This window comes from Echiichthys vipera (assembly GCF_963691815.1).
Source record: "Echiichthys vipera genome assembly, chromosome: 2".
NCBI classification, from domain to species: domain Eukaryota; kingdom Metazoa; phylum Chordata; class Actinopteri; order Perciformes; family Trachinidae; genus Echiichthys; species Echiichthys vipera.
The window spans coordinates 8,828,881-8,841,372 of NC_139827.1; the positions used below are offsets into that span (position 1 = coordinate 8,828,881).

Genomic DNA, 12,492 nt, shown 5'->3' on the forward strand with positions numbered 1-12,492 from the left:
AAACTGACATTCATGATATTGTGCAGTAAAATACTGAGAAGCAATGTATAAAAAAAGAAATCTCACTTACGGGTCTCCTCCACCGTGGAGTGCATCCTGTACTAATCGCTGTGAAAAAGACAGAAACAGACAGACAGACAGAAAGTCAAAACCATGTAGTTGTGAGGCTGCTGTTTAAGATGTGAGGGGGTGGAACAATAAGTCTTGTCCAATGTTGTCTCGTTAGACTCGGCAATATGGCCAAAATCTTCTTCCTTGATAAATGCAATTTCATATCTTGATAACAATATTCTATATATATATATAATGATATAGAATGTCTTCCACGTGGTAAATCCTATTTTTGTATACTCCTGTATATAAGACAGACATTTAAATAGTGTTTTGATAATATGACACCATATACCCCAGCCCTATTGTTGCTTATGACCTCCTTTGCAAACAAACATGACCAGACAAACCATCCAAATACTAAAATTCCTCCTTTCTCATAAGGACAATTACACTGTATTTGAAAAGCAGCAAACTTCATTGTGTGTTATAGAATATGTGGTGATGATAATGTTGTTTCTCAAGATTTCCTCCTTCCTGCACTGAGACAAGAGTACAGCGAGAGCATGGTTGAATGAAGACATGGCCCCCTACCCTTCGACCTCTAATGGCGGACAGATAGGACCTCCGAGACAAGATGGGGCTACGAGGAGGTTTACCACCAACAACTGGATCCTGCTTGACAGGCAGAAAGACCAGAGGCAACACACCGATAATCTTCAACAGTAAACGTGTCAGCAGCTTTCATGAGCTGAACACACAAGTACAAAAACTAATGACATGCTGCAACACATCCTCCACTAACATGCTGATGAATATCCTCCGACTGTAAACACACCACAGCAAAACCAACAAGAGCAAGAATAAGAATGTTCTCTGCTGTACATGAATCATCACCACCACCAACCATCACCAATGTACTTATACTGACAATGTATGGTATGTTAGTGCACTACTGTAGTACGTAGTAGTCTCAGCCACGGCTGCAACAAACAATTATTTATAGCTGTCAATCTGGTGACACATTCTGATTAATAGTTTAGTCAATACATTTAAAAAATAATGAAAACCAGATCAAACAGTCCAAAACAATCAGATTTTAAAATGTTGTCCATTTATTTTCCTCAATTGATTAGTTGACTTATCGCTTTTCATCAGTCTCAGCTTGAGTAACGTCAACAACACACAAGTTAGAGAAAGCCATCATCACATGAGTTCTTCGTATTATCCTTGGCACCACAAACATGATCTAAACCAAAGCCATCATCTCTGCATTCCAGCTTTACCTTCACTTTGGGAGACCTACGTCCTGGATGGGGTAAAGCGGGGGGAGAGCGTGGGGTTGGGAGGGGAGGAGAGACGGGTTTAGGGGGAGTCAGGGCGGGAAGGGGAATAGCCGATTCTGAGTTGGGGCAGGATGTGACCGGATGAGGCAGACTGGGAGAGCTTGAGGGCTGAGACACAGAGCCCTGTGAGGGAACGTTTGAAGAGGGGTGGGAGGAGTGGAGGGGTGGTGGTGAGACAGGTGGAGAGGGAGCGATTGAAGGCAGCGGCGATGTCATGAGGCGAGGAAGGGATGGGGGCCGAGGGGAGATGGGGGGAGAGGGAGGGAAGGTGTGATCCTGCTGTTGTGTCCGCGGGAAAGAAGATGGAGTAAAAGAAGAAGGAGAAGTAAAAGAAGGAGTAAAAGAAGATGGAGTAAAAGAAGAGGAAGTAGTAAAAGAAGAAGGAGTAAAAGAAGATGAAGGAGTAAAAGAAGAAGGAGAAGAAGAAGAAAGAGTACAAGACGATGGAGTAAAAGAAGAAGAAAAAGGAGTAAAAGAAGATGAGGAAGGAATCAAAGAAGAAGGAGATGAAGGGGGAGGTAAGGAGATCACAGGTGGTGGTATTGAGGGGGAGGGTAGGTTGGGGTGAGGAAGCCATGTCAGAGTGGAAGAAGAGACATCAGCCTATGGAGGTAATAACACACACATCAATTCAGAATCGTAGAAGCTAAATGCTGAGGATTTTTACTGAACTCCAGAAGGGAAATGTAGAAAAATATTTTAAATACATGATAGAAAAAAACCTACTTTTGAGTAAGTATACAGTATACTTTACAATAGTGATATTTTCGGACATTAGCGTCGATGCATAGTTGCTTTTTGATTGTTAATGCACAAATAAAATGTCACAAACACGTCCTCCTCCTCGCATGTACAGTACTTTATCCTTGAAAATCACTCGCTCCTGTATGTACCATGTGGTGCACTAGATTTATTGTTCACCATAGTGAGTGCAAAGTTGAACCTCACGATTCCAACAACTGCCTTTTTTCAGCAGACATTTCGACTTGTCATAGTAGGAAAAGTAGAAGTGTTACTAATTACATTACTGATGGCTCTATTCAAGTGTCCCAATACGCCGTGGGAGTGTGACAGTGAGCCAGGACCCTGAAAATTAAGCAGCTAAATGGAATTAAGCCATTATTTATTTCACTTTCCTAGTGTGACGTCATGTCAAATGTCTTGTGTGAAAAAAAGCACTATGGAACACAAAGAATGCCATGTATACTACTGTGGACATGAGTACATTGACCTTTTTGTCAAACAAAGATTCAAAAGGAAATGTAAAAGTAGGTCTATTTTTTTCCTACGATTTAAAACAAATCCCTCCATCTCCCTTCCAGGGCCCTGAAGTGTTTCCAAACTCAACAGATGCAGCTCACACCATGCTCTACCTGTGGACTGAGTCTCTCATTGACACCTATGATGTCCTCCTCTTTGTCCTCTCTAGCTTCATCCTCTTCCTCAATGAACAACTCAGTAAATCCCCTTCCTTTCACCGATGGTGGTCTTTGAGGCTCGACTGGTAGCTCACTCAGAGTTTCTGACTGCCCTCTCCAAGTGATGAAAAGTGGCTCCATTGTCACAGGCTTGTGAACCTGTACCTCTAACCGACTGCTGCCTGCCGAGGCGCTGGCTGGAGTAACTACTGTGGGTCTGACTGGTGGCTGATGGGACTCTTTTGCTTTTAGCTTAAACTTGCTTTGGAGTTCATTTGTTAGCGTAGCTGGTGGGGAATCTACCGGAGACAATCTGGAAAAGTTAGCATCGTCTGTACAGGTAGAACCACCCAGAATCATGGACAACAGCTCATCATAAGGGTCTTTCACGTGCAGCTTAACATCAGGGATTTTCCTGCTTTCGTTTACTTCCACTTTTGACTTGTGCACTTGTGCGTACGACTTTATTGGTTCTGACACTGTGCAAGACAAAACCTCTGGCTTAGAAATATGCAATGCTTGGGCTATTCCTTTGCCACTGTTGTATCGCAGGGAAGAGTCAGGCAGTGGAGAGGCATATGAGGAATGAGGATGGGGAGGAGGAGGAGGAAGAAGAGGAGGAGGAAGAGGTGGTTGGGAGAAAGGCAGGGCAGCTGGAGTGTGACCTAAACTGAGTCTCTCTTCTTTAAAAGGAGGAGTTATGAAAGACTTCTGAGGCAGCAGGGCGAAGCCTCTTTGTGTCGGCGTAGGTGAGGGTGCCTTAGCCTCCTGGGCCTTTAGGAAAGGTGCAAGGTCAGTGGGGAGAGGAGGTGGTGTGGGTGGTACAGGGGTGGTGGTGAGGGAGCAAGCTAGAGTGGACGCTGATGGGTCCAATGTGAGGGACAGCCACTCGCTGGTGATAGCCTGCAGGTCAGGCCTTCTCAACGGGGGATGAGGGGAGGGGAAGTCACGAGTAGTGGAGGATGGAGGTAGATGGTAGAAAGGCTCCATGGAGGTGAAGTGAAAAGAAGGAACAGTGTAATTTATAAAAGTGGAACAGAGTCATTTGAGGGCTAAACAGAGCTTAAATCTGTATTAACTCTCTTACGCAGATGATGTTTTTACTTACCTATTAAGTCCATCTAAGTATATTTATTATCTATCTAAGTATTTTACCAAACTAGAGACACAACATGTTCATTTTTGAGAATGTAAAATGTCAATCTATCAATTACTTTATAAAGCCGCTCAAAGTGGTATGAAAACAAATTGCTGCATAGTTTTTTAACACAGTTTTACTGTCACAATGTTATATCGATTCTCCTACCTTACCTTGATAGGTGTAGAGCTTGGTGTCCTGTTGCCTGGGTAACCATGTGGGTCTATGTGGTGGGTGGAGCTCTTGGACGGGGAGCGTTTGAGGATGTCAACGTATGACACAGGAAAGATGCCCTGTTTGGTCGTGTCTGGGATCTTTCCCTCGTACCAGTTCTCGTCCACCTGCCTTATCACAATGAGTCTCTCGCCCTTCACAGACAAAAAACAAGAAATATGTGGAGAGAGTGACACTTGTTAGAGAATCTGGGTAACCAGAGATGGACTAGTTCACAAACGCTGCACATGTGCTTTACATGTACAATGCACACAAGTGCACAAACTCAACACACACATGCACACACGCACGCACACACGCACGACTTATATTGAAATCTACATTACTTTAAGCCCAATTATTTTGATTCTACATACTAACTTAGATCTAATGATTTTCACTTTAAAGTTCAGCAGAAAAACACAAAATACCATCATTATAAACACTTGCAAAACCTGCTGCATTGTTGCAGCTTTTCATTCACACACAAACATGCTACCTTTCTGAGAGAAAGTTCCACATTAGTATCAGCATTGAAGTTGTAGCGAGCTACTGCTTCTCCGATCTCTCTGACGTGTGCCGGCGGAGGAGGACGAATTGGCTGCTGCTTCTCTGAGGATGGCATCTTCTGTTTGGTGTAAATGTGTGTGTTGAAGAGGGAGAGAGATTGGTTAGACAAATTACATAAAAGACACGAAAATGGTGCACATCTACTGTACTCACATACCAGTTTATCACTTACTTCTACATATGATATAGGTAATATCCCAACCCGTCCGCGGTGCTCTCCTTCATACCAGTTGTTGTCTATCTGCCGGATGATGTTCACTGCATCACCCTTCTTAAAGGTCAGCTCCCTGCAACACATTCATGTCATCAAAGTGCCAGTACACAGACGTAAATGAATGAACTGACCACTTCAACCATCACATCTCATTTCATGTAAATAGCAACATAAGCTACAGAACAGCCACTGACGCAGGATGATATTAGAACACGCACAGCGAATCAGCCTCACGCATATATTTATGCATTAAAAAGATCAGCATCGTTGTGGTGGTTAGATGCGACAAAGAAATAATCCTAAAAAGCAAAAGAAACTTTGTGCAATAAATGCGTGAGGATCTGAAATCATATTACTGGATGCAACAAGTCGAAATGTGTTGATATGCAGTAACGCATACATGCTTTAAAAAGCTTGGCTTCCTTGTGCATGCGCTGTGCATTTACTGTACTCACTTAGCCGTTTGTGCCTTAAAATCATAAATGGCTCTTGCAGGCTGTTTCTGATGGAGGAGAGAGAACAGAATAAGTTGTGTCATCTGTTTATGGGACACCTAGGAGATGAGAGTGAGAGAAAGAAAGCCGGCAAGCATTACCAGGCAAAACATAAAATACAGCTTTTTGGAATTTTTGTGAGAAAATTCAACTGCGCCGTGTTATTGTGACATTTTTCTTATTTGTTAAACATTTTTTATAGTGCCAGCCATATTATTTGTGTACTTTCTGAATTGTTTTACTGAGTGCTTCTAATACAGTGCATGCTCGTGTTGAGAGTGCTAGCAATCAGTTTCAATGTTGTACCTCTCTGTCAGGAGTAGGTCTTCTACTCTGGGGTGTGTGGCGTCCATCCATGGTGGAATAACACCTGGAGACATCCTGGTCTGTGGTTAGCAGAGACATGAGAACGGTCACAGGAGTTACCACAGTAAGCACAATCATGTCACATCCATGCTCACAATACAAAAACGTGCTTTGGGATCGTAGTGAATGGTACAGTTATGATGGCATTCCAACAGGTAAATGAGGGAATGAAAGCTCTGGGTCAAAAAGTGTTTTATTTCCATTTCATTGGAAAAACAAGGTAAATCCCATAATACGACACATGCAACAAACAAAACAAGGGAATAAATCCCCCAAATGACTTAATATGATAAAAAAAAAAAACATTTACAAACATAAACATACAAGCAAATGGATTGAAGGAGAGAATGATTTTGGGATAATAAGACAACATAAATAAATCTACAAAACATACAAATTATAAAACCAAAACAAATATAAACAAACAGGAATATTCACATGTATTTATTTCAACCAGAATAATACACTGTAAATTCTCAGATATTTCTTTACCTTGATTACAGACAAATCCAGCCCTCCATGTGTGCTGTATATTTGATCCCATTTTAGTACTGGAAGTTTAGTGTTGCTCTTACTTACCATTCTGTTCCTCTGATTTTTTTCTAACATGACATATTGTTCCCCCTCTATAAATTTCAATTGTTCCTGCATTGCCATTGTTTTGTTCAGCATTAAGCTACTGTCAATCAAAACCAGGATTTTCTGCTGTGTTTCAAATTAGGTTTCCAGTAGCTCAAAGTGAATCATCCTCCCATTTCAGTAGCAGACCTTTAAATGCGAAACATCAGCAAGAACTGTTAAATCACTGACTGGAGAATTTACAGTACAGAACACTGGATGTCATATAAATATATAAAAAAAAGCACAGTAATGAATGTCAGGCTGACAATGAAGGGAATAGGGCACGAGCCCATGCAATACTGAAAGAGACACTGAGGTAACTGTAGGTAGATTACATATATGTATATGTATATAGGCATGTATGCATGTATCTCTGTATGTGTGTGTGTGTGTGTGTATGCATATTTATGCAGGAAAATAACTATGTGCAGGTATAACTGGCTGCATGAAAAAGTGTACATGTACATATTTGAAGTGTGATATGTGTATTATCTCCACCTGAATAACAGAGACCATTTCCATTGCCCTGCTCCTCTCCATATTCATTATTGTTTGTGGTGTCTGAGTGGCGTCCGTAACAGGCACTGATTGGTGACTGTAGCCGTGGCGTTGAGGGATCCCCTCTCTGCGAGGCATACCCGGTGGGGCTCCCATCTGGGTACAAAGATGCAGAGGACTGACCCCCGTGCCAACACCCCCTCCTCCCCCGTAATGAGGAGCTTCGTTCAGGCACATTTGGCAGCAGTTCAGCCAGTATTCTCCTTAGGATGCTATCATCAGGTGCCCGAGTTCCTCTGTGGCCTCTCTCTGTTTGAATGTGCTCATATATGTCTCTCAAAGCTGCATCCAGTGCCTCATAAATTGCCTGTTTGGACTTGGGTCTGCTACCTCGATCTCCGCCACCACTGCTTCTTCTAGAGGTCGGTGGTGAGCCCTTTTTCCTGCGGAAAGGCACTGGGCTGACTAGGAAGGCCAACTTCGTCATCGCTTGCTGTGAGCTCTGAATCTGAGAATGGCTGCTGCGGCTTTGCTGTGAAGGTCTCTGGTGCTCCTGGCGCGCTCGTTCTCTCTCATGGCGCAGCATGGTTGTGAAACGGGTATAAGAGGCTGGGCAGCGGCCCTTGCAGGAGCTGATGAGGTGACGGTGTTGGTAGCCCTGGCTCTGTCCTAGACTCTGGTGACCAGGGTGGTGGTGGTGGTGGTGGGCATGATGACGGAGGTGGTGGTGGTGGTGAAGGGTAGAAGAGCCGTACAAGCTCTCAGATGAGGTTAGTGAGCAATGGTCAAAATCACTCTCACTGCAAAATGAGGAGCCCTCCACCTGGATAAAGTCACTGAGGTCTGATGCAATAGCATCTTGTTCACTGTCAGAGTAATCTGGGTTGGCTTGTGGGCCCTGGGGAACAGGAGGAGCAGGAAAGGGCCGCCCCCGGCTAGGCTCCGGCCCAACGCGAGGCTGGCCCTCAGGTGGGCTACGGGCTCGATGCAAGTGATCCATGGTGCGAGGTACTGTTCCACTGTTGCCGTTATTGTCTTCCTCTAGTAAAGATTCTATGGAAAAACGGCGTTTTGGGAAACTCGGTGTGACACCCCCACCACTGCTGGCTCGAGATGACGAGCCCCCTGGTGTGGTAGTGCCTGAAGGCACCTCAGTGTCACCCAAGTTGGGCATGGATTTAGACTTCTGAATAAGGCGCTCATATACAGAAATGCGGTTTGGCACCATATCCCGTGGCACCTCCATGCCCCAAGAGGGTGTCCAAGGAGAGAGGCGATGCCGATGCAGGTGAGGTTGGCGCTCTAGCTCCAGGATACGAGTGCGGACTGAGCGAATGATTTCAGATGGGATTAGCTGAGCTCGGTCAATCTGGTGCATTTTACGATAGAGCTGGAGAAAGCCTGGTGAATCGTGTGCTCGTCGCCGGTGTAGGCGAGGCAGTGAGCGAGTGGAGATAGATTCAGGAGAACCTGAGGGATTCCCATCACAAACCAGTGACCCAGCACTTTCTGAGCGGATGGCGTTGCGCCCACCTGAGCCAGAATGCCCATCATTGAGTAAGTCATCACAGCTGCGTGACCTGAGCTTGCCAGAGACTGGAGGCACCTCCTCCACACTGCTCCATGTCTCAGCATCCTCGCATTTTGTCTGCAAACTGTTCTTACAATAGACAGACTGCTTTGAGGAGGAGCTGCCTTCCAGGCTAGCATCCTCATGGTCATCGACGAGGTCAGAGGGGACAGGGGGAAGATAGGGGCGTTGATAAAGACCTGGGGAGGTCAAACTGTTTGAATACATGTTGCATGCGTCCCCACCTTTCAGATGTCCAATATAGAGCAGCGTGGTGAAAGAGAAGAAGGAGGAAAGCATTTTAAGCAATTATACCCAGCAAAAGGGAGGAAGAGCGAGCGAGAGGGGGCAGAATTAGGAGAAAAAAGGGTGGGAAAAAAAGTTTTTTCTTCAGACTTCCACCAACATGAATCAAGGAAACACCAGACAGAAATCACACAACAAATCATCTTTGATTTGGGGAAAAAGAGGGGAGAAAATAAACACAGAGAAAAATATATCAAGTGAAAAGGAGGATTGTGTGTACCTTTGGCTCTGGAGGGTGAGGATGGTGAGGAACGAACCACAGGTTTCTTTAGGCTGCTGCTGGGTCTATAGGCATCCACTGGTTTAGGGGAAGTTACAGCTCTGCTCTGGGACTGGGCATTCACTTGGGTACTTAATGGCTCGGACTTCCTTCTCTTTCTGTAGTCACTGGCAGCACTGCAACACAGTCAGACATCAATGACAACTGTGTTCAGAGGCACATTTTTTCCAGGTACTATAAATGTCTTGTGAGTACATTTTATTTACTATATTTCCTGTATCATCAGGATAAAAACATGTATAGACCAAAATACAACAAATATTAAGCAAATGAATATTGTTTCACATCTCAAATCACCTTGGTGAACAAAAAGTACACTTTTTTTCCTCTTTCCAAACCAATAACACAGAAATGAATAATACATGAATTAGTACTGTGAAAAAACAACAACTTTTTCATGGTCATTTACTGACTCATTTTTAAGTATATCAAAGCTCATCCTACTAAATATTAGGCTATTATCCTTGTGTGTGAAAAGATGAGACAACAGTTACCCTAACTTCTCTTATATAAAATGTCTAAAAACCCAACAGGCTTTCTTGTCAGAACAAACACACACAATGTCCCTTGAATGAATTACATGGTCTATTCATCTTATCCCATTTATGCCCTTTCGGTTCACCGAGGAAAATGCGACTGAATAAGCAGGCCATTGGTGAAAGGCAGTAGGACGAGGGGAGGAACGGGGGGTTGTTGAGGGAAGGATAAGAGGTGAATGGCAGAATCAATAGGTTCGCTGGTTTAATTTATTCTGGCTCAGTTAGTGAAAGGGAGATAAAAAGTGCCCTGCTTCAGTGACAAAAGCAAATAAAGACTAACACTAATCCTTGAAAAATCATCATTAATGGCTGAAACAGAGGCTATTTGCACCAGAGTCAAGGCAAGAAAGAGCAGTTCTGATTCCCTTCTGAATCACAACAAGGACCATAGCTGTTGAGAGGATGGGGGAGGGGGAAGAGGGAGTGATGCAGAGGAAAATAAAAGAAACAGGGTTTACCTTGCAGGTCTCTCCGGAGCCTTGTCAGCAGGAGTGAGGTTCAGGGATGTCTGAAATAGGGCAGACAACAAAAGAGAAAAGTGAGGTCCGCAAGAACAAAGACTTGAGGAAGGGCAGCTCACAATGCACAGCCTGCATGCGGTTGTTGCTGTGCCACACTCAAAACGCTCCCCCAGCGTAAGGTGTGATGCATGCTGGTTCCACGTGGCACACCTGAGCAAGAAGAGGCCTACCGGTGTAAGCGGAGAAGGTACATTTTTGCTCTCTCTTGGGCTGCTCCGGAGGATGACGGCATAGGTAATATAGCAAAGGATGTGAGCTGAACTCAGGGGGGCAAATGTTGCCTTGTAAAATCTGGCATGGATCAGCTGGAATGGGTCTTAGTGGTAATTGGTCCATACACTTTAACAGCAAAGGTCTTGCTGGGGAAATGCTAACTATTAAATGCCATCATCCAATAATGTTGGAAATATAAAAAATGATTTCCACTGAATTGGATTTTGAGTTTGTGAAAAAATAAAAAAATCTAGATTTTTATAAAAAATCACCAAGGAGAACCATGTTAGCAGATAGAAGTTCATACAATCCCAAGCAAATGAATAGTGTTTCTAAGCTATATTAACAGTTCGACAGTCTTCACAAAGAAACATCATACTCATTGTGTGGTGGATGGCTGATATGGTGACATGAGATGACACTGAACTGGTGCTACACAACATTACACTCATTTGTAAGAAATCTTACAGTTTTCTTAACAATATAGATTTGGATTTCTATGATTATTAGAAATTGTGATCAACAACACTACTGGAACACTCATGAATGTAAGATTACCTCAATGCGCTGGCGAGCGGAGATGTCTGGATTATAATCCAGTCGTTTTTTAGGAGGCTTGAGCCCCAAGCAGCAGCAGTGAGCAGAAGGAGGAGGAGGAGGAGGAAGAAGGTGAAAATGAGGTGAAGGAGGAGGAGCAGCGGTGACATCATGGGGAGGAACAAAAAAACAAGAAACATGTGGAGAGAGTGACACTCGTTAGAGAATCTGAGTAACCAGAGATGGACTAGTTCAAAAACGCTGCACATGTGCTTTGCATGTACAATGCACACGAGTGCACAAACTCAACACACACTAACACACACACACATAATACACGTTCATTCAAATGCACATTCTAGTGTTTCTATAGCCATTGATGCTTTATTTCTATGCCCATATCAATATAGTAACATTAGTAGGACAATGCCACAATAAATTAGGCCTATTCCAAACTATTACACACACACACACACACACACACAAACACACACACACACACAGAGTGCCCATGTACCACACACACATGCAGAGAGTGAGAGCAAGCGGTACAGCAGAAAGCCGTGTTGTGTTTATTCGACCAAATGCTGTGGTTTAGTGCTGGTTTAAGAGTGCGCAGAAAAAATATTGTTCACTCGGTCAACACTTCTTGTGACTTGTCACCTCGATAAACACTCAAACAATGAACATACTGTGAGATTCGGTCCCAGCTGGACCAGTCAGTGTATGTAGGGAAACCATCTACACCCTTAGGGCTTATTCAGTGGTGTAAAACATTCAAAATATTGCAGGTAGAAAACTCAACACACATCCCAACATGACTCTTGGAAGTCATGCCAGCTCCAGATGTGACATTTTCACCTGAATATTTTGAATAAGCCCAGCAAACCATCACATGATGTCATGCTCTGGCATGGACAGAGGCATGGCACATGTAAATCAGTGAGGTTGGGGTAATTCGATCCCAGATCTGTGGTGAGAAGCAATCCCGCCCTGAGCCACTAGGACGTTATTACCACCTACATCCAGCAGAGGGCACTAAAGCATTTAGCCTGTAGACATGCAGAGCATAGCTCCACTAAAAGTCAAGATTAGTCAAAACTACTAGCAGAAATCAGTCAACGATCAAATGAGGCTAAATTTAAAGGCTGCTTAAAGAATGTTGGCATGTGCAAGAGATGTTGAAGAAACTGCACAGATTCAGATTGTTATGCAGACAAAGGGAGTGTTTTTATTTTTAGAATATTCATCTATTACATTTATATCAATATTATGATTGATTTATTGACTATTCTGTGCAGTTCTACCACTCAAAAAGCCAGGTCATCAAGCATCTGGCGCACATCGCCTTTTAAACTATTTCCCGTCTTGTTTTGGGGCAAGATGCAACACTAAACTGACATAAAATTATCCAGGTTTGTGCTTGAATATTTCAGTGCCTGCTAGCCCACCAAAAAAAAAACAGCAACACATAATGCAGCCTGTCACAAGGGTGGGGGAGAGAGGGGGGGATCACAGCACCCAACACGTACCACATGCCCAAAACAACTAGCTCCACCCAGACTACTGGTGGACATTTAAAAAAAACAAAAACAAC

The 12,492-nt window shown here is 43.6% G+C and overlaps 1 protein-coding gene across 1 annotated transcript in view; it reads right to left on the reverse strand.

The window, feature by feature from the left end:
- The window catches only part of LOC310963831 (uncharacterized protein), a gene marked incomplete at its 3' end in the record, with an annotated part of 270,431 nt that overhangs the window by 225,045 nt on the left and 32,894 nt on the right, over nt 1-12,492 (reverse strand). The window contains exons 15-24 of the mRNA XM_083936764.1: nt 10,917-10,973; nt 10,083-10,132; nt 9,026-9,201; nt 6,945-8,699; nt 5,751-5,830; nt 5,406-5,503; nt 4,909-5,023; nt 4,666-4,794; nt 4,127-4,321; nt 3,409-3,799 (exon numbers count right to left, since the gene is read on the reverse strand). Of these exons, the coding sequence (XP_083792890.1) occupies nt 3,409-3,799; nt 4,127-4,321; nt 4,666-4,794; nt 4,909-5,023; nt 5,406-5,503; nt 5,751-5,830; nt 6,945-8,699; nt 9,026-9,201; nt 10,083-10,132; nt 10,917-10,973 (3,046 nt within the window). The remainder of the gene's footprint in view (nt 1-3,408; nt 3,800-4,126; nt 4,322-4,665; nt 4,795-4,908; nt 5,024-5,405; nt 5,504-5,750; nt 5,831-6,944; nt 8,700-9,025; nt 9,202-10,082; nt 10,133-10,916; nt 10,974-12,492) is intronic.